Below are 23,587 nucleotides of genomic sequence, written 5' to 3'. Positions count from 1 at the left end.
TTTTATATGCAAGCAGTTGGAGACAACACATACATAATCCATAAAACCTTTGCCACAGGTTATTTTGGACACCAAAGTTACTTAAGGTCAAACATAATTTGGCAAATCAATGAAAGAAAAAAAAATTCAAGGACTATTATAGAAAGATAAAAACTCTTTTGATGAATTCCAAAATGTCAGACTAGAAGGGTTGCGAGGCTATAGGAGAGGAACTATCACCGTATATTTGTCTGGTTCTTATGTTCCTAAGTATCATCTATCAGCTGCTGTCAGAAAAAAAAAGGGGGGGGGGAATGGATCTTTGATCTAACTCATGGACATTCTTAAGTTCTAAACTTCTTAGCTGGATCGGGAACTTTACAGAAACATTAGACTGAACTCTCTAAGATGTTTTTGAATATGAACCTTTAGTTAAAAACCTGGTCCTACACTTACTGAGAAAGTTTATCAGTGTAAGTAAAACCCCCAACCGGGAATATATCACACAGAATAATAGCTTAATTTGTTTCAGTAATTCTCCAGAGACATTATATTTATCTATCAGAGGTAGTACTAAATCACAGGATATTCAGCAAAATCATAACCCCAAATAGAATAAAACTAGATTTTAAAAGGTTATTAGGTAAAAATATCATCCAAGATTATATTAAAGCTAACTCAAAGCCAACTCATCTTTCACATATACTAACCACAGTTGATAACAAAATACAACTACATTATGTAGGGAAGCATACTTTTTCAGTGTTTCTCTAAGATTTTTAAATCTTCCTTCAGATGATACAGTCTTCTGAAGCTTGTCCATGAGAGCTTTTGTCTAGAAAGAGAACATGTTACAAAAGTCATTGCTATTGCACATGAACGACTGGGATTAGTTTTTTAAAAAGACTATTTAATTCACTTAGCATCTTCATARCATTTTCAAAAATAATAATATAGGCATTAAGAACTTAGCTTCACTGTAGTTTCTAATATATTTCTGAAAATGGAGATTAGGCAATATTGAAGATCTTCCTTTGAGTGATACATCATCACATCATCTACACTATTATTAGCTAGCAAGTTCAGGAAAAAAGGCAAGCTCATTAAACTAATGGTCAGAAATTCATTTTACTGTGTTTACAAAGACATTTGAGACCTTATCTCACATATTGCTAAGTATCCTAAACTGAATTTACTGAAATTAATGAGAATAAAGGATGTCCACTGTCTCAAGCTTGCACTAAGCTGGCTGAAGCTCTTGAAAATGATTTTGCCTCTAAGTGTCCCATAAAAGCTGAATACCCATGGGAAAGGATATTACTATCTTATAAGAATTATTTTCAGTAGATATCATAATGGCTTAGTTGCTTAATAAGTGAAAAAATAGCTTTTCATTACTTATTTATGTTATAGACTTCAGAAAGCATGAAGAATCATGAGAAATTTGTCATATTTGAAACTGCATTTCCATTCAGAAAAAAAGAAAGCTGTAGGCAGAAAAAGACACTTTCTTTTTCTTCTATGGTAACAGGTTGGTAAAATACTCAGATAATGTTTCCAGTACACACTGGAGAGGTTTGCAACAACACAAATCTGTTTTTTAAAATGTTTAAAGCTAGAGTTTACAAAATCAAACAAATCCTAAACATAAAACTCTTTTGTGGTAAACTCTTTTAAGAGTTTCTATAGAAAGATTTTTTTTTTTAATAAAAGAAAGTAGCATCAGCTATTAAGCACCTGAGAATAAGCTGACTAGAGAATGCAGTAACTCAGAACGTATCCTAAGTAGATTTAATTTCTGGGGCTGCTTGAGTGCTTTGCAAACACTGCAGCCGCAGAAATATCCAAAAGAGGAAATGCATARAACTGCAAAAAGCAATTGACTGGAGCAAACTCTGTATCCAAATACCACCTACATTACAAGCGATTGTTTCTGTCCTGCTGACCCTATTCCTCTGTTATTCTACCATACTAAAATATTCATATATTTTTGAATTATAGAAAACATAGACTTGTATCTTCCAAACTGTTCAAAACACAGAACATAAAAGACTGGATAGTCTTCAACCTAGCTAGTATTTTTCGTCTTTATTTTTCATCATTACTGGAAGTCCTCCTGACTGTTACTGGAAATTGCCAACCATGCTGCTGATAGTCTCAGTCACAAGGCAAGGAGTAAGAGGAGATATGCACCGCATCTAAACTCAGGACCTAAATGAGAAAGAGGTCTGGATATCTAGAGTTTCTTACTGGTCAGCAAAGAACTCAGCACCTTGAAAGGAAGTGCTGACCTTTATACTGACTTGCTGCACAGGCAGGGACATAAGGCTCCTACTTTAAGCACCTGAGATGACTGCTGTTGATGGAGCCAGTCACCACCTACATGTGTATATCTAAATATATCTAATTAAATAATAACAAAATTAAGTTTTCTCAGACATTTCAATACTTTAAGCTCAAGCCTTAGACTTAGGCACCTCCTACTTCCATTGAATTCRGTTTGTTGTTACTCATATTTAATTACTGATATGAAAAATAAATACAAAATACCGTGAAGTGAAATGTCAGCAGCAGTTGACACTTTCCGTAAATACAGTATTTTCAAAATAGAACTATTTATGGGGAAAAYATGTATCTCAACATCTTTTTCCCTAGACAACATACTGACCAATGAAATCTACATCCATATTTGTAATCACATTTTTCTTACCTGCTTGGATACTTTAGCCCATGTTTTCTTCAGTCTGTAGACTGCACTTCTGTTCAAGGCTGATGTGATTTCTAACACACCATTATAATTGTGCATACATCGACAAATATCTGCTACTGCTACCCACTTCTCAATTGAGTTAGCCCGGGAGCTGACATCAGCATAATTCATGATTTGGGAGGCAACAAGGTTACTCATCTGGCCAAATAAAGAGGAAGAATTTATGACATTTAAATATTAACACTTTCAAAACAACATTAATTAATGAACAAAGCAGAAAATAACACTAATGCACAGCAGAATTTATAGCTTTTAATAAAAACAGAAAAAGTATATTGAGAACAATGTTACAAGGCAGCATGAGAGAATTATGATATAAAAGAAGGGTATCAGATGCAATGAAGAATGTCTCCAAGCCAACAGTACTAACACAGATTTGAAAATCTCTCAGTAAATGTAAGGAAAATAGGTAAAGACCAAACATAGGGATGGAGACTCACAAGGGCATTCAKGAAAAAGAGTTGTTTTTATATATTTAATCTTTGAAGAACAAACTTAATTTCTTCTGTAATAAGTCATTTTAATATAGTTTGAAAAGTTCTACTCTATTAAATTGCCATTGAACTGCTGCTGATGAACAGCAATTCATAAAAGTGAGACTCTTTATATACTTTGATTTAAAAGGTTAATCATAAGAAGATTGTAACATTCAGTCACTACTAGGTAAGAAATTATATCACATTGTTCTAAAAGATATTTACATTCAAGAGATCATAGAAAGGGTCAAGAGAGTTCCTAAAAGGCAATCTATATTTCTATGAGTACTTACATCATTAAAGTGTTGACTAGTTTTCATAATATAAGGTGTTCTCTCATTTTTATCCAGTTTCATCCAGCCCTGCCCAAGAAACTCTCTAGAAATTGAGGGGTGAGAAAACAAACAAAAGTGTCACTAACAACCTCAGTACAAAGAAACTCTGTCTGTAACTGTACCTTAAGTGGACTTCAAGTAAACTTTATTCTGTTATAGGCTAATAATAGAGCTTTACACTAATTCCAACATTTCACTGTAACATCACTAATGCTGTCCAAAGCAGTAAATGTTCTAAAGAATTTCAGTGAATCTCTTCCCCATTTCCCTGTCTTAATTTTCAGTGTTGTGACCTTATTTTAAATCGTTCTTGTCAGCTTACATGGTTATATTAATGACAAACTGCTGTATGAATGAAGTTGATTTGACACTCCCTCTCCAGAGACTCAGCACTTCCCTGCTATGTTCACCCATCACTAGCCCAGAGCCCTAGATCACGGATTTTTTCTTAGCAACAGACTAAATGAACTCAGTCTTTCAAAACACAGCCAGATGATGAAGGATCACAAGCAATGACAAAAATAGCCGAAGGACATTATTCTGTTATGTATGCAAACCATTTTGCCTGATTGTCAGTAACATAAATTAGTGTAGTGGCTAAAACTTCCAGTCAGTAACTCATCCAAAGTACTCACTTCAATCAACCGTAGAAGAACACTTACTCATAGGGTATGCTTCTGAAAACTATGTGATCTAAAAGAGTTATTTGCTCTGCAAGCTCCATGGCTGACAAAGTCTCAAAGCACTCTGGTTTTGGACATTCTGACTGCAAAAAATAAGAMGACTTAATGATTTCTTTTAATATCAAGGAGCATTTCAAAGTACAAGGTATTAAGAACTTCACGTGTACTTTCARCACAATTTTAATTAAGTTTTTTGTTATAAAAGAGTAAGAACTGAGCAAAAAATTGTAAACATCAAGCTGGAAACTGGAAGGAAAACATGCACATAGCTTATACTAAGTTTTCAGTATGTATGTAGATAAATCAAAGTTTTTGTATTCTGCATTACTTTATATATAACCACCCTTAAACTAGTTCATTGTCCACCCTTCTTTGGATTAATCTAATGCATAGTATGCTTTGAAGGACGGGCCTTGTCAGTGAAGGTCAATTTTTGGTTCTGATGACTGTTTTACTGTGCAGAGGAGACAGACATTATCACTTCATTATTATTCACGTCTTATCCATTTTTTTGCATCACGATTTAAAATCAAATCCTAAAATTTTGAGTTGGTCATCTTTGATATGAGCTCCAAATTCTTACTTTCTCTAAACTGAAATGTACATTCCTATTATAAAACAGCAGTATTTCCGCCCAGAGCTGCAAAGCTGCAGTTATGATACATTTTAGTACCTTAAACATACCACAAATCTATAGGAATATTTATGTATAAATTTCAAGATGAAYTTACCATTTGAATGATATCTTCTATTTTTAAGTGAGTATCATCTTGATCATCCTGAGAAAGGGCCCTGAAAAATTAAGTGGCAAAACATCCTATATAAATAATAGTATCAATGGTTATGAGAAAATCTTATCATAATTTGGAAATCATGCTCATCTAAATTAAATCCTAAGACTGTAATTGAAGAACTAAGGGAAAAAAAGAACTTTCTTGTATCCAAAAACTAATTCTGGTTTTAAATAAAGTATATAAAATGGTACAGTATCAGAGTCACGTAAGCTAAAATATTGGTSTTGGAGGCTTAAAATTGCTGCCCTAAGAACAGCGTATACCGCAAAATGGTTAATGACAATACAGTGTTGTTAATTTTTGTACTAATTTGGTAATTATAGTCGTAAGGTTTGTGCACCTATCTAACTTGGACTTCCATGATGAGAAATGTGATGGACAAATATTGACTTTCTTTTTAAGAACCAGACTGGCACTACAAAAGCAGAAAGAATACAATAATAAAAATATTTGCTCTCTTAATGCTGAATAATCCTAGAAACCTAAAGGAAAAAAAAAAACATYGAAAAGACTTTTTTCTGAGTCTTAAAATTTGCACTACATATCTTTGGGAAATGTTTGAAAAATGGATGCATAAACGAATGATTCTCTGGAAGTGTTCCTTTTTATTGGCACTACACTATCCTGTTCACTGACCCACATAAACAACTCTGAGTGAGGATACAGACTACCGACTGCTGGCAGATTTCCTTTGCAGCCAGTGTGTGCTTTGCTTTCAGTGATACAAGTGTTAGTCCATGTTTTCTTCTCTAGTAAACCTGTGATTATTAGGGTTACTTCAGACTGCTGGGTCAAAAATGAACCTAGCAGAAGTAATCAGCATTCCACTGAATTCTATCAAGTCTGATGTGGTATCTTGGCACATAATTTAGCCTGCAAATGAAAGCTCTCTGTGTTGAGCATTTAGCGCAATGAGTCCTCAGTCCTAGAAGGGTCCTGTTCTAAAGGATTTCTGAGAATTCTGCTGTAGCAAAAAAAGGTTGGTGACGTCTCCAGTTGCAACAGAAGTATATTCTATGTAAATCATAGGTAATCTGTAATTCTGTTCCTTTGATATTCTTAAGATTTCAACTGGAGTACTATGTCTGGTCTGAGCACCACCATATGCCAAATAAAAATTGGTGTGATTCCAAGCAAACAAGTAGGATAAAGGATTTGGCAAATATAGACTAGAAGAAAAGCTTAAATAGATTGCTTATATAATTAAGAAAAGAGAAGATCTAGGGAGAGATATGTAAAAGACTGGGTATAAAGAGAACATCAGTGATGGGGCAAAGAGTCACTGCATCGATTTGGCATCAAGGGAGATTTAGTTTAAACATTAAGTTCAACTACCAAACTGCAAAAGAATGGGTATCCACTGAAATAGGTTTTCTGCAGAAGTTGTGAAATACTCATCAGTGGAATTTTCAAGGAAAAGTTTAGATGACCACTTTCAAAGAGGACTCAGTTCTACTGATACTGTCAGAAAGCAGAGCAAGTGGACTAAGTATTTTCTTTATTTATTTTTGCACTCCTTAGAAACAGACTTTCCATGTATCAGTTGGGGATAGGGTTAAAATAAAAGGATTATATTGCCTTGAGACACTAGCTACTAGTGTAAGAGATGGAATCTGTACTATGTGGGTGGGAGCTTCTTCACAGGAGCTGGAAATGCCTTGCCTCATAGGCATGCCGTGCAAAGTCTTTGATGTTTTCTTCCTTAGGAGAACCCTCAGTGTCTTCTCCCAAAAACAACAGTGTGCAGCCTCAGTAACTGTAAATAGACTGGCAATCTGTCTTTCCTTAGTAGTTTATTTTGTGCTGGATCTCATGACTGATTGCCTGTAGAAAGATAATGCTCATCATATGGTAAGAGCATGTGCTTTCCTGGCAATAAAAAAAAAAAAAAAGAGAGGGTTTGAGGGTTTGCCCTTCTCCACCAAGTACTTCCAGTAATCTTGTAAACTCATTTGAGTTCCTTATATAAGTATATAAAACTCTACTGGAGTTTTTATCTTAGACACAGAAAAGACTGTACTTGCTTAACACAAAATAAAATAGGGAAGACAAGATTCTTAAAAGGCTCTAGGTACTCGACTTTTCCCCAACTTTTGTTTCCTGATACTCTCTAACACGTTATGTGTCATATATTACATAAGCAGTCTTTCCTCAATTCATTTAGAATCCCTCATTCTAACGAGGTATCTTCTGCTTGTCCTCTAACACAACATTCTCATGAAAAAGCTTCTCCTTTTATCCATATATATTCTAAGTTTAAATCTTCGGAGAGTAGTACACTTCTCTGAACTGGATAATACTACTTTCTGACAGCATTCACTTCAAATCTGCACTATTGCTGGCCTTAGGGTACTTTGTTTTAATAGAGGTCTAGGAAGATGTAGCCAGCTTCTCAGCTCTGCTTGAGCAGTTCCTATTGGACTCACTGAATGGCCTCCTGCAAGCTGGGTAAGAAGCTCAGGTCCGAGCAAAAAGAGGTATCAGAGAAAGGAAAGGGTAAAGAAAGATTCTACATGATTGTTAAACAGTTCACCCCACAGTGAGGAGTGAATGGAATGCCACCTCTGTGGTTATCCTTATACATGAAGGAAGTGACTATATTTGAAATAACTTTCTAATTCTTAGAGTTATCAGCTAAACTTAGAGCTGTTTCTCATTTAAACTATTCATCATGCTTGAACAATCCAAATAGAACTATTTTCTAGCAGAAAAAATTATAATCTGACTCAAACTAGCTGTCTCCTTATTCTTTCACTGTATATAAAATATTTTAAAAGCTAGTGATATATAGTCTGAAACATACTGTCTGCTGAGATTATATAGGGTAGAAAATTGGTCATCCATTCAATATCTCTGCATATTTCATTTACATCTATTCTGAGAAAGAAGGAGTAGAAAACATTTCTTGAATCATATTTTTTTTCCAGGATGGTCTATTAATGAGCCAAAGTTATCTACCGCAGTTCAGTCTGAACTATAAATCTTCCTGGTTCAGTGTTGGAAGCCTGTTTCTGCCTCAGCGCCAGAAATTTAATCTAGATTTCAGAGTTTACTAAATAAGGCTGATCAAATCTCAAACAAAACACTCTTCAGTAGGCTCGTTTGGCTTTCAGGAATAATATTGAGTAAAAAGAAGCTTTTCTGCCTTGACATCCTGTCAGTCCATTGAACAAAAATCACATCATGCGATGTGATACCAGCTGTTCTGTTTGATGACTCAAGGAGCCATGAAGCAGTCCAGTATCTCACATAAACACCTTCTTCACCATTCAGTTTTTATACTGTGTCTTTCCCAGAGCTGATCATAATATTTCTGGAATACAAACCCACCTTTCCTCCTCCTCTAATATCTGCTAATGAAGATGATTGAAAAGGACTGATTTCCCAATAAATTTACATGCATGTATACATGTATACACAGAAAGGCTGTGGCAATTTCTAAAGAGAAACATTAGTATTCAACAACCATCAAGACAGTCCATGGAATATGCTTGTACAAAGGCTCAAACTTCAACACTGTCCTGAAAGCCCTAACTAACTTTCATGAGCATGTGAACATGGAGCGARCAAGAAGAAATACTTAATATCTAACCTCATCCTGAGTTCTTCTCCTTTTCAGAATCTAAAGTAGCCTATGAAAAATGAAATGTAGGGAAACTAAAATCTATAGTAAGGGCTGACTGGTGAAAAAGAATTCTGATTCACTACATATTTAGATATGACAAGGTCTTTTTGATGTAAAGGCAGACATCAAGCACCTCTTTAGAACAACTTAAAAGCCAATTTATTTTTTTCTTTGTGCCAAATGAAAAACCCTGTGAAAATTCACAATATGGTCAAAAAAATCAATGTTCATTGAAAAAGTTTAATGGAAATATCTAATTAACTATATTAACTAGCATACACAATATGCTTAGATACTAAAGTATTAAGTGCTAGAAGGAAAGAGTCGAAAAGCAAAGCTACCATTTCATGGTGTAGCAGTATAAAGATGCTCATATATGGGAGGAACTCACATGCTTACACAGATTTCTCTCTCCTGGTATGATCAGGCAGTTGGTTACGTAATACCAGCCCKAAGTAACAGAATAAGGTCTTTTAACCCTAACTAATCAGTACTCCTAGTTATGCAGACTAGGCTTTACTCTAAAACTTTAAGGCTTTTCATTTTCATTTTTCATTTTCATTTTATCCCACTAATTAAACAATAATTCCTCCCTGTAAGATACCCAAAGAATTTTAGACATGGCTGTAAATACAAAGAAAACTACAAATATATTATTACTATGTCACRACATACTAGGCTTAGCAGGGTGGATTGCTCACTCCTGCGCCAGAAGGTCYCCAAGGCAGTCTAATGAGTGGTCATGTTGTTTATTGGGTAGCATTTTTCCCTATTGCACAAAGACTGAACCAGTGGCTGGTAAATGATCTGAAGTGAAACTTTGAAGAGGTATGTACTTATGAACAAAATTTAAAACATATTCTGACATTTGATGGTTGTCTAGAATCACCAAATTCCAAATGAATTTTAGCACACTGCAAATAAAACATTGCTGAGTTTTCCTCAATTTTTTCTGCTGATCTTTGGTTAATCATTCTTCAGTTCCTGCTGTGCATTGTTGTGGGTTGCTGTTTCCTAACCCACAATCACTGCAAATTAAACTGCAGTATTTTGCTATTGGATGAAGAATACAACATCTAGCCTGCTTTACAGTTAACAAAGCACATAATAAACCTGCAAATTTAAATACACTAGATAAAAACAAACTCTGGGATTTCTATACTGTATATTACCATATTTATTTCACATGATACAGTTTAAAATTACAGTGAATAGCTAGAAACCTATTTACCTCAGTATATTTGCAGTAGCTTTCCTTTCTTGTGGTAGAAGGTCTGGGTCTCTCAAAACTTCTTCTAGTAAATTTAACACATTCATTTTCAGCTCATTGTTCAGGTCAAAATCCTGCAAAGGAAAATAAGTTTACTTCCTTTTGTTTTAAAAATATTAAAGTAATTTAAAATACACATTTCTGTGATTTTTTTTCCCTTTTCTTTTTTTGTTCTATTAGGTATGAAAAGACTTAGAGATGTTGGAGGTCTCTTACAGTGAACAGACCACAAAACTGGAAGCCTGAAAGGCTAAAAGTTATCTCCTTTCTGACCATTGTTTACTGTGTGGGGCCATGCAAATCACTTACCCTTTCTGTTCTGAAGAAAGAACAGCATCTCACAAATATCCATAGAACACATTATCCTTTCTTTTCCTGTGAGTACCATAAAAACTCAAAAACAGTTGAGCTGCTGTGTTGAAACTATTGCCTAGCAAAGCTGGACACTGTTTTTTTTTTTTTACTGTTTTACTGAGTTTCTCAATTCATCTGTCTGTATCACTGATACTTTTCATCTGAAACTCAGCTTTTTGGAAAGATCTGCCTTTCATTCCACATAGTGGAGCAGTCAACCTAGTAAGTTCAATAAATCATACTAGTACTCTACAGCACTGTGCTAAAGCATTTCAGCATTTTAATCATTCAAATGCAGGCTGGTATCTTACACAGGACTGCAATTTAAGAACAGGAACACACACAACCTCTGTTTATCTGATATTAGCGAATATCAAAGAATAAAATGATGTACAAAYTTTAAGGTGGGAATTTACAGGTAAATCTTGAAGTAGACTTCAAAAATGTTTGTATTTACTACAAAGCCAGCATTTGGATAAGAAAACTAAAACCAGAATCTTTACTCATCCAGTGTATCTGTAGATCTTCCTTTACAATACATTGTTACTTGCAAGCAAGACTTTAACCATGTTTGTGTCAATCCATCACTTGTTTCCCTGGAAACAAAAGCACAAAGTTACTGAAACTGGGAAATGTTTGGCATCTTTGTGCAAGCTGTATATGCCGTTTTTCCAAAGAACTAGTAACCACCTCTTCAGTTGCAACATGCTCCTAAATGGCCATGATTTTAGGAATTCACCMCCTTGCCCTGGAAGGGAAACAGATAAATGGCTCTGGGGAGAATCACCCTTACTACTAAGACGCATGTCCTCGCACCATGCTTTTCACTTGAAGGGATGTGGGAGTACTGAAAGGCACCTGGAGTTACAAGGGGAGGTGATATTTAGTGCATGGATGGTTGAAATATCTAAAATATGGGGAGGACACATACTCTTTAGAGAATGTGGTGTCGTAACTGAGGTTAGTACCTTTCGAGGAAGTTTACTGTCAGCACCACAAGACAAGCCAGACTTCATTTGTGCTTGGAAAGACCTTGCTGTCACTCACCAGGAAAACCTTGGACACCTCCCTCTTGCTATAGGCATGTTGTTCTTATTCTTCAGAAGTTCTCTTTTTGGCCAGAACAAATTCACATTTTGAAACCAACTAATACTTATGAATTAGTATTTTGCAACATTTGTCCATATTAGTAGGATAATAGAGAACTAGATGCATGCAATATCAGGCTTTGAACAGGAAACCAGGTACTTTAGAAATAGAACAAAAATTAATTTTGGATACTGCATTTGTTGGTTTTACAGAATAAGTTTTCTGTTCTAGATAGTCTATTCAAAATGCTTCTTTTAAAACTTTTAGACTGTTTGCAAAAGGAGTTGGTTTTTTTTGGTTTTTTTTATGGTATGAAAGCATGAGGAATATAATACATGAGAACTCTGTTCACTCTAATACCTTTTAAAGGAAAAATTTTTGGGATACAAAACTATATTTAACTGAAGGAGAAATTCTGAAAGGTTCTGCATAGATTTATGCTTTCAGCAACCAGTGTAATTAATATTGGCATTTTCTGTTCTACAGCTGAATGGTAGACACTGTATAAGAGAAGCTGGGTATGGAAAGCATCTTTAGTAGTCATGCTAGAAAAATATCAACCCTAAACAGAAAAGGCATCCAAGAACTGACAAATCTAACATTCTCATTTAGCATGTTGGATAAAATTCTGACCTGCCACTGTAAATGGGCAAATCACAACTACAGTATCAGGATTTTATTTGCAAATATATTTTTAAAACCATAACCAGTTGATTATTTTCACTATAGGGTATTTTTTCTACAGAATGTTTGCAGCTAAAATTATAATAAAAAGAGGCTAGAATTTTCATAGTTATTTCATTTATGAATCAGGATGGGAAAGCCTCACTTCTCAATATCAGTTCAGCAAAAATCAGGCACTCTCTCAGTTTTTGAATGCCTACAACCTAATTCTCAGGTAGGTATAATATATGTCAAGAGCAAAATATGTTTGCAGGTATCAGAGTAATTGCCATGAGATAGTAGTCCTGTAATTGCTGAGTTTTTTATATATTTATTTCTATATCAATCTATCTAGCTATATATTTATTTAGGTAGCAAACTCTTATGAACACTTAGTTCTTCGGGTTAAAACTAGCTTTTGCTTCAATTCCACTGGCTTTGGAGGAAACTTCACAGTGGAAAAACCTGCTTTTCTGATCTCAGACAAACAGAAATCCCAGACGCTTTATCAGTGCAGCCAGCTCAAACTATCATAGATGACGCGACACAGAGTGATCAGGGATTATAACTAGAAGATGTACTGGTTTGTGTGATTCTTTCAGTAAAAGCTGCTGGCAATACTTCCAAGCCCAGCCTAACCTCAGCTTGAAGAAGTCACCTCACAGTACAGACTTCCCGTAAACCAGATCAGGCCCCTATATACAGGCAACTTCTGCAGCTATTCTGCTCAGCATCTCCTTTTCCTGCAGGGAAATTTTCTTTTTTATAACAGTGTGCCAACTGTTCCTTACAATCTGTAGGGAGGAAAAGAATGAAAAAAGGTAGAATTCAGAGGAAAATTGGAAAGCTATCTATTTTTGTGTTGAAGTTAATTATCTGGGGGATGTTGAGATGCCAGTGTGATGAGTAATATATAATATATATATATATACACACATACATATATATATATATACACACACACACACACACAAACAAAAATCCAGACAGATCATTTCATGTACTTACACCTATGTAGAAAGGTGAATATCAAAATTACACAAACATACCAGTAGAAATCCCTAATTACTATTTCCAAATATAATTATATCCATCATAGCTATACATTAAAATATATATGTCTATATATTAAAATATATATTAAAAATAATCTTGGATAAATCCTGTGACATTTTATCTATTATGTCATCTGTTAATATATTTCACTATTCTTCAGCATTTCTGATCTGAAACTCTCCGTCTCACCAGTAACTTGGAAGCAGTAGCAATAACTGCTACCATCCTCAGCACAAGACGGAGTGCTGCACCTAGCAGGCCTGGCAGAATAAAACAGGCTCCCTACATTCTGCTGAGAAGAAGTAAAGCTGGTAAACTTGAGGAGACCTGCTATAGTGATTTGCATTTAGCTACATGCATCAGAATTTAGACTCTCMACATTTGAAGAGACCTTTAATTGAAATATTTCTATCAAAGAAGGAGCGCAGTCATTTAGAAAAGAACTGCTCACTGAAGTTCTAAATTTTCCAAAGGGCAGATTTCAATTTTTTCAGTGATTTAATCCTTCATGAGTGAAAACACATTTCTACCACATTTTAGAGCCCATATTAACCTGAAGTTTTATGTTTTAATTCAGATTTTCATTTGTCTCAAGCAGATAAATTAACTAGGATTTCCAAGCAGAATTTCAACTTTTTAAAAAATTAAGACCAATATCAACATTAGTTTTGTGGGAAAAGATATTTCTTCCTTATTTATTTAATATTTACTTAATATTACTTAATATTTACTGTACAGAACTACTTGTGAAATGTGCAGCTATAGAGAGAATGACAACTGATGAGTTGAACAAGCGAGCTGCTCTGGAGTCACATAGGATTAAAACAGGATATATGCAGTTCTTAACTGATCAAAAGCGCTGTGCATAAGGTTCACAATCAGCAACCTTAATTTCCTGCAGAAGACAACTGAGAAAACTGAGGGAAGTTTGTTAATTTTGTTGTCACACACATGCATTACAGAAGTTCCTTACAAGATACTAAGCACTGAAGTCAGTATGACTACATTTTAAGTAGACCTGCAAAGAGCAGTTTGATCTACACCATGCAGAGCTCTAGACATTAATGTTCTCTGTAGAATTTAGATGCATGTTCCCTTGCCAAGGAGGAGCAGGAGAAGATGTGCAGCAGCATAAGAAGTGCCTCATACATTGCTCAAAAGAAATCTCTTCGGGTGAGTCAACAGAGAGAGTGATGGATTTGGACTCACTGGCCAGAAGAAAATAGAATGCAAAAAAGGTAGCAGGAAGCAAGGAAAAGAACATTTAGCTGTGCTGGTGAGGTACAATTAGAAATATGTAGATTTACTATAGGTGTTTTTTACAGAAAGTATTATACAGAGCAAATAAAAATTATATCATGTCCAAGTTTCAACATGGGCTCACTGAAATCACAAACATTTTTCCTCACCTCCTTTCTTCAAACCTTCCTAAGTGAGAGGAAAAATCCTTCTTTTCAACAATGTGAGGAAACTTTGAATAGCACAGACAAACAGAAGGGAGTTAAAACCCAAGAACCTGATTTATTTTTGAAAACATCTGGGTACATCAGTGATAAAGACTACAAAAAAAACACAGTGAGAGAGGGAGGGAAGGGGCAGAGAGAAGAGAAAAAAATATATGGAGAACTTGCAAAGAAATTTTACAAGGAACCCTTTCACTGAATTGCATTATCCAACTTCAACAGAACACTACATGCTTCATGTAAAAATAAACTCACCTCAGTTCAGCTCTTAAAAATACAGCCAACTTTCTAACTATTTCTCAGGCATTCATTTATAAGGCAAAAAAGCCAACTGGCAGACTGGCTTCAGAGTCCTATGATTGCCGTGTGAAGAGAAGGAGGAGGAAGTACAATTTGTCAGGATAAATATAACACTACTCACTCATGACTGACTTTGCTGAATACATTTGGACTCATTTTCTCCTTTTTTATTCTAATTTTCTGTTTCTTAACATTATGCTCAGAGCAGACTCAAGAATGGAATGTTCTTCCAGAAGTTCCGGCAAGCACAAATGACTCAAAGGAATGGGCCATGCTCCGGAGCATCATATCCAAAGCTTTTAAGGTACTGTGCTCATCTTAGACTGAGGGACAGCTCTAATTAAGTGACCTAGAATTCCTTCCAAGTTGGAAGCTTTTTTCCAGGCAGAGAAGAAAGCAAGATGACAGCTTTGCAATTCAGTTGCTTTGGAAGATTCCTAAYTTTGACACGCACAGCCCAATGTATTTCCACATACGCTCACAAATGCGGTTAGTATTATCATTATAAATAACAGGATTCAATGAACTGCAATCTCTTCCTAGTCATGTGTCTTCATACTATGAATAACTACATCATAAGGATCTTTCAGTCCATAAGCCACTAACAAGTGAAACTGAAGACAAATCTGTTGCAAGGAAAGAGGGAGAAGTTAAAGGATAAAATGAGAATCACGTGGAAAGAACAAGACAGTGAGAGTTCTGAAATGGAAGGTGAAGTAACCAGATACACACCAAGTAGGAAGGAATGCCAGGAAAAGATAGAAGTCAGCGGGACTTTCACATAACGACAGTCAGATGGGAAAGTTTTGTAGCCTGGCACCTGGAAGAGAAAATGCTCAGAGGGAGAGGATGGAAGAGTTTTTAATTACCAAAGGAGAAAAAAAAAAATCTAATGAAGGTTTTAAATATCAAATATGAAAGGGAGGGAAAACTGCAAGTAAAGCTAGAGTCAGTCTTTGGTTGTCTCTATGAGTACACATACAAMGTGGAGATGTGGTGTGCAGACCCATTTTCCTTTGCCCCCAGCTGCAAAAGCGGTCTGAAAATAGCAGATGGGCACAGACACTGAGAAAGATCATCATTGCTACTGGCTACCCTAGAGTAGCTATTAGAGTGGCTAACTGATCACTCTAGAATAAAGGGCTAAACATAAAATCCTGCTGAAAGACAAGAATATGAGATATCCAGGAGGGCAGAGAGATTATTGAATGATTGTTTTCAGAAAAGCTAGTATATTTTAAAATAGATGGCTTACAATTTTAATATATATATCTGTTCTCATGCCAAAGTGTAAATACATAGTCGTTTCAATGAAATCAGTGGAATGACTCAAGACATAGAAGATCAAACTTTGTTACAGTTAACTGGAACTGTAATAATATTTTATTTACCAGTATAAAAGCACACTTCATCACATATGCTTGAGCTGAGGGAAGTTTTCATAAATTCAACTGCATCAAGACATTCACATATTTGGAAAAGAGACAAAAGGTCTTATAATTGGTCATCAGGAAAACTCAACCCTGAACTATTCAACTCTAAAAGCAAGCAAAGGATGATTGCTTTGTCTTCACTCAGTTTCATGTGCAAAGAAAGAATCATCATTTGGAAAGAATGCCAGTGCTGCTTCTAAAGCATCAGGTTTAGCCTGTCATTCCTGATGTAGTAGAATTAATTTGAAAGTACAAGCCATATTAATAACATGACCGAACAATTCTAATCCCATACCATACGAACCTTTTATTATCCAGGCACTATATAACCTGGTAGTACCTAGAAAGCTTGAAAGAAGAATCTAACCACTGTCAGATTAAAGTTTTCAGTGGAGAGAACTGTGACATCTCTGGCCCTAAGTTCTGGAACTTCATACATTTAAGAGCTTCACTAAAAGAACTCACTGAAGAAGGATCTGTCAGGCTCCAGCAGAAGCGAGTGCAGTGCACCTCTAATTAGTCTGACTGCCTGTATGCTTGGCTAGCATTGTGAGGGTGACTCACGTTCCCCAAAGGGTCGCGGAATATCAAACCCTTCTGTTTCTGCAGTATTTGGACAGCATAGCCACAATTAAGTACATTACTATTGAATGTGTAACTTTATTCTGTAAATGATGTAAGTTTATGTAAACATGATTTATTTCCTCAGTGACTAACAGTATGTTACCATGTTCACTTATGGTTCCCATGTTCTACGCTAACATTCTGTGGAAACCTTTCTACTATAAACACATATATCAGTACAAATTGTGAACTATGTCAGAAATAACCCTACAAATCTCTATTCTCTTTCAAGACAGGTTTCAAATCCTTGGAGATCATTTGAAAAATAGTTGAAATACAGCATCATACGCTAAGTGCGGCATAAGTCTGATCTGTTACAATTAACATGTCATAACTTTGCCAAGCATCATATTCATTACTTTATACTTTCAAACATGAGTCAAGTGGGGCTCATATGAATGAATTCTTATGTCACTGTTTGTTCCAATATACCCAAAACAAAAAGGGATTGACCGATTCATGTGCAAACACACACTAAAACTACTGATACCTAACTAAAATCATCTATGCTTAGATAATTCCCTGCATACAGATGTCTTCCTTCCCTAATCACTACGTGGTATCAATAACTACATCTGCAAAACCTACTGTTGAAAATCCAGCACATTTTGATCAGCACAAACCAGAAAACGGCTTGCAGTAGATTTTCTCACAGCTGAAGCAAGACAGGAATGAGGCACCAATTAATGACATACTCTCTCAAAATTCAAGCCTTGGTCTGCTCCCAGATCTTGTGGTAAATTCAGAACTCACTGACACCGTCTGGCAGCCAGTTAGTTAGCAGTAACAGAGTTAAGATTTACCTATTCATTTCAGATAAGATCTTAAAAAAACTTAATGGGGACAAGTACCCAATGGTCATTGAGAACTGGTAAACCTGGAGAAGCCTACTGTCTCTATCAGCAGAAGCAAAATCTTTCTCCTCTCAAGCTCTATTTCAGTCTGCTTGCCACAGAAGCAGAATAACTTAATCTTGTAACTTGAAGTGTTTAGATAAAAAACAAAATAGTCCTGTTAAACAAAGAAAATGAGACTACAAGACTTCATTAGGATAATGAAAATCGTACAAAGACTCTCTCCTCTGCCTTCTTTTCCCTTCCTATTTTTTCCTTCTCTGACAGGAGTCAGTGGGAGTTTTGTCCTCACAAGCCCTTTCCATTCTCATCAAGTCAGCAAAGCTCTTGTCTTCACAATGACTGTCTGCCTCAGTGTTTGTGTTTCCACTGTTTACAATGGGATAATCCTACGCTCTTCCTCTCAACCACATTTTAAAAACAAAATACAAACATGATCATTCTGCTGTTATTTTGGGGGGGGGGAAACAGCCTTGCTGGCTTGTAGGTGGCTGAATGATAGAGAAGAGCAGGATAAAAGGAGGAGGTAAAGAATGAAAAGAACAAAATGTAAATAAAACCCTGGAAAACTTAAATGATTTATCTTCTGTGCACTAATAAATAATTACCAATATAAGCCTGATTCCTTTTGCTCAGTGTGGTAAAAACAAAAAGTATATGTCATGTTATGTTCACAAACATTTTTTCCAAACTTGCATCTGAGCTTTGGGAGCTTCTGCAGACATTAGTTAGTTTCTTTTGTCTTCTTGAAAGGGCTGCAGATGTGGCATTATCGATATACACTTACAAAGAATTTAAATGAGGCCCCAATAGTGTATGACCCAAGTTTTAAAAATAATGAAGGATTCTTTTCCTAAGCTTTATTTTTTATGATTTCAAGATAACAAAACTGCTTTATTAATGTACATCCTAACTGAATAGATTCAATCGTTAATTTTAATGATTCTGTTTTCTGCCCACAGACAAAATTACATATTAAATGCTGTCCATGTTCAGACAAAAAAGTAAAAATATCACAGCTTTTTAAAAAAATACATAAAAAATTCATAACCATGGTCTTCACATAGTTGTAAGACACTGTAGAAAGCTAATTCATTTCACAGCCCAGCAGAGGAAAGACTGTCCAAGCCCCAGTCAAGAATTTTAAGTCATGGATAGAAAGAAGTAGCGAAACACAAGGCTTTGAACCATGTTTATTTGGATGTTTTTTCTATCTCTTGCTTCGCATACTAACTCTGACCCATGTTATTAGGTACTAGAGAGGGGCACACTGAAGCAAAAAAAAGGGACCCAAAAAGGAGGGGTGGAGGCTGGAGAATAAAAATGTTGGATGATGTATGTTTTTGGCATTTTTCATTAGTCTCTCTAATTATAAATGTTTCTGTATACCGCCTGCCCACTCTTCTGTGTTTGTATAGCACCTTGCATACTCTGGGCACTAGAATATTATAAATCACTGTGATAATTTAGGCAGACAAATTAACTTGTAGAGAAGTGATTGCTACTAATGGATCAGAGAGTATCAAAATAGAGTTACTGTTATGCTCTCAGAACTATTCACTTGCTACAACACTAAGCACTTCTACAGTAGTGTCCAGACTCCTAAAAAGAGAACTAAGCAAAGCTCCACATATTGCCCATACAATGCTTTTGCTTCTTTTAATCTAGTAATAAGGAAGCATTTTCAAAGAAAAAAAAACATACAGTAGGTCACCTCTTACAGTGGCATAGGCTAGCAATGGCCACAAAAATCTCAGGCACATCAACAGGAGGAAATCCTACCAGACAGTCAGAGAAGCTGCGTGCACAGAAGAGAGAAATTACGTATTTGGTGTTGGGAATGTTTGCAGAAAGAATAAGGCAAAGCTCAAAGCCAAACGGAGAGAGAAACTTGCAAAGATCAACTTACTCTTTTTAAACTTTTTTTAAGAGAATAAAATCCACCCTTGGCTTCTGATAAAGAATATCAGATGCACTGAGTGGTCAGAGAATGATGTAAATACCTCAAAATGCAATAAAATTTTAGGCAGGTTTGTTGATCTCACTGAATTTTACATTGTTTTGTCTTTTTGGAAATCTAATAAGCATTTCTTCACCAACCACTGGTGGCTATGGGTTCTGTGGTTTGCAGTTCGTGTTGTTATCGTAAAATAAGGCTCTGAGCTATTACTCTCCCAGGACTATAGATTTTTACTGCCAACATTTTATACTGTTTGGCTAGATAGTAATTCTTCACTTGCTTTCTTATAGCAGTCCGGCTCCCATTTTGGCAGAAACTGGTCAGTCATTTCTGTTTTGCTTTGGTCTTTTGTCCTTCCTCTGTCCCTAGTCTCTAAAGTAAACAACGCAAAAAGCTGATTACGTGCTCTGTTGCTGTAGTGTTCATTACTTTCTTTGCCAAAGATCTTGCATGTAAAAATATCTGATACATCGGAATGCTAGATTAAGTAGAAGTAGAGAATTAAAATTTGCCACCCTTGCCATGGCAAAAAGTAAAAGGCAGTGAGTGACTTCGGAGTCTAAATAACAGCTTTGAAAATGCACAGAGTTGGATTTGAAATGATTCTATCTCCTTATCCCATTCATTTAGTCTTTTTCATATTTTTTAAAAAATAATTATTATAAAACTAGGTAAAAATAACTGCAAAGACATATGGAGCAGTGTTATATATTTTTTGCATAGCGTGAGTGCACTTGAAATAGAAATACAGATAACAACACTGTACTTTTAAAGAAACAAAGCACATTTTGGCAAAATGCTACAAGAGAGTATGCGTACACTCCTTTCAGCTGGCTTGTTTACGCTACAGGATCATCACAACGCAATCAGGAAACAAACTTCTATTTAACTAGCTGTAGCAAGTTGCTTAATGTAGACAAAGGTTTGATGATTCCTACCATTTTCACAATTGCATCAATGAACAATCTTTCAATTAGTATAAAAGGACAACTCAATTCACTGCTGAATATTATTTGTAGCAGAGACATAGTAACTCTGCACAGTACACTACTATAATACAGAACAGTAATAATGGACTTCTACCGTGTCACTACAGCTCAAGATTTTGACACGCAGTGATTTTCATTTAACAGGTAGGCAAAGAGAAGACAGTGTCTCTACCAAAATAGTTCAGTTCTCAAGGTTGTTTGCAATAATTCAGAATCATTCCCACGATACCAAAGAGATTTTATTAATCTCTCCTGGGCCATTAACTTTATGAACATAACAAATTTTCCCTCTTACACATTCATATTGGCTTCATTGTCTAGCAAACTTAACCTCTATGAAAATTAAACCTATTTCATGGAGATAATGGAACTGAGTGGAGTGGATAACAGAACTGCAGCCAGCTGTGCAATAGAGCATTGCAGAACTCAAAACTTGGTCTTCCGGACCACGTTTTCCTGATTATTAGCAAGGATTGACAAAGCAGTCTGTAACTGCCATGAAGTATCATTTATCCAAGGTTTACAGAAATCTTTCATGTGCTTCTAGAGTTCTCTCCCTCTTTTTCCTTCTCTCTTTCTTTCTCTTTCCTTCTTCCTTTYGATCAATTTGCCTGGTAGTTTTCTATAAGCACACCAAAATCTAAAACCATTCATTTCACCTGGCATCTTAAAGGATGCTGCAATACATGAAATTTTACTAGTTACTCGATTTTTTTTCCCTCAGTCAGCACAGTTTCATGAGTACCTATCACACACACAGCCCTATAAGGGGTTGTAGAGGAAACCTCCATGGAGGAGTGGTGGTTCTTTCTGCAATATTTCACAATAAACACATGAGTATGCAAGCACAGGTATTTTAATACATTCTGTCAAAATAACAGAATCTAACTGTTTACAGTATCCATACTGACAGTCTGAAAGATAAATACAACCTGCTCATAAGTAGAGTCCCATTTTCAATAGATAAAGCAGATACAACACTTTACAATACTAGGTGGCAGGAAGCCCTCGATCTTAATACAATTGTGCATGATTGGATTATGGACCTATTTGCCTTCCACTGAAGCACCAGGTGTTGTGAAGCAATATATACTTTCAGGCAGGATATCAGACTAATGGAAAATGATCAGTATGTGTATAGATAGTACCGTATTCTGAACTTAACTTCTGAATTGAAATTGAGGTTTAATTTTTCCATTAACTATAGCTGCAATTTAGATGTTCTCTCGTGCATTTCTCATATGTATATTTCAACAYGCAGTAAAGCAGTCAAACAAAATGTTACAAGAAACACTGGCTGCTTTCACAGAGTTTTGCAAGGCTACATGAAGGATTCTTTACTTATAAAACAGTGTGTTTTAGAGGGCAATTTTTCCTTATTATTATTACAGCGCTGACTTTTCAAGCAGTGTGACCTCTGCTACGTTATGTAGTACCACTGCTTCATAATATGCTCTGGATAGAACCAAAGTGGTATGAATTCCTTGACTGGACAGAGGTCAGCTCACACCCTTCTCCAGACCAGCTACACATAGACAGCATAAGAGTGGAACAGAAGAATACCTGAGAATGCTTGGAGACCCAGTGACGCAAGACGTTCAGGACACGATTAGTGGCTGCTCTGCGTATTATGAACTCTTTATCACACATGCGTTCAGAGTTGTTAAATCCTGTAAACAGAAAAAAAGAAACATATATCATTGGAACTAAAATTAACAGATGCACATGTATGTGTAATGAAAGGAAAAAAAGCCTACACAGATGACATTCAAGCATGATCATTTAGGCTACTGAAATTCTGCAAGAGAGTAGAATACAATCTTGTCCATTGTAACTAATACAGACACCTTGGGTCAGTACTCAGTTTTAGGAAGATGAAGGATATTTGTCTGACTTTCTAACATGAAGAGTAGAAGACAGGGCCAAACAAAAACTTACAGTGCCTATAATCAAGAATATTACAGAAGGAATGTGAATACGATTTAGAAGGGGAAGACAATAGTGGTAAAGAAATAGGGGAAGATAGTAGTTCAAAGACAGAGGGGGAAGGTCAACAGAAGAAATGTTCCTTTTTAAAAGCAGTATGGTACAGTACAACATGGTTCTTTCTCTACTGTAATTTTACATTTTGTTACATTTGATCTCACATTGTGCTGTTTTCATTATCACCTCCTGCAGAGTCCAGGGAAAAACTGGAAATTATCTTGCATATGACCAGTACTTCACAATTTTTTGGCATAAAAGCTGCTCTAAAGCCTTTGTATTGCTATAAATAGCAAAGATAGACTAAACCTCTATTTCTTCTGTTAAAAAACAATTTGAGGGATTTTTAGAAAAGCCAGTATTTGGTTTGTTCTGTTTTATTGAAGATAAATTATTGAGGATAAAATTATTAAAGATAATCCAAAAACATCCAGACTGTTGCTCTCTAGTTTTAGGAGATAAGTAGGAAAATAGAAGTTTAACTGCACTCATGCATCTTTTACTACAGGTTGAACTCCAAGCCCCAAACTCCTTTTCTGCACTTATGGCTCATGGAAGTTTTTGTTTTGTTTTGTTTTTTAACTGAGGCAAATTACACTGTAGTTGGCATACAAGATAAAATATTAATGGAAGTTTCATATTAAAACATCTTCAAAAGTTTCACTGCCCATAAACAGTAAAGTAACCGAAATCTCAGAGGCTTTACTCTAGAGAAGGTAACCTAGGTAACATTTTGTGTGTAAATTTCCTATGCCTTTCACAGCTAACCTCTTGCAGAAGCAATTAGGCATACATATTATGTACAGCTAGACACTTAATTGCAGCAATGAAAGCCACAATGAAAATCATATAATCAAGTAGTAGAGCCTTTATCAAAGAAAAAAAAA

At 35.6% G+C, this 23,587-nt stretch overlaps 1 protein-coding gene across 4 annotated transcripts in view; it reads right to left on the bottom strand.

Annotated features, from left to right (window-relative positions):
• The window catches only part of RASGRF2 (Ras protein specific guanine nucleotide releasing factor 2), a 119,338-nt gene that overhangs the window by 5,542 nt on the left and 90,209 nt on the right, over positions 1-23,587 (bottom strand). For 3 of the 4 annotated variants that reach the window (XM_085321991.1, XM_085321992.1, XM_085321993.1), the window contains exons 18-24: positions 22,281-22,387; positions 9,894-10,006; positions 4,975-5,035; positions 4,223-4,326; positions 3,519-3,603; positions 2,690-2,887; positions 735-814 (exon numbers count right to left, since the gene is read on the bottom strand). In XM_085321991.1, the coding sequence (XP_085178117.1) occupies positions 735-814; positions 2,690-2,887; positions 3,519-3,603; positions 4,223-4,326; positions 4,975-5,035; positions 9,894-10,006; positions 22,281-22,387 (748 nt within the window). Of the gene's footprint in view, positions 1-734; positions 815-2,689; positions 2,888-3,518; positions 3,604-4,222; positions 4,327-4,974; positions 5,036-9,893; positions 10,007-22,280; positions 22,388-23,587 lie in introns of those variants that run through there. The other variant, XM_085321994.1, reaches the window with a different exon arrangement.

This window comes from Rhea americana, unplaced genomic scaffold, assembly GCF_003343005.1.
Source record: "Rhea americana isolate MKP2758 unplaced genomic scaffold, rheAme1 scaffold_74, whole genome shotgun sequence".
NCBI lineage: Eukaryota > Metazoa > Chordata > Aves > Rheiformes > Rheidae > Rhea > Rhea americana.
This window is presented reverse-complemented; position numbering and strand designations above follow the sequence as displayed.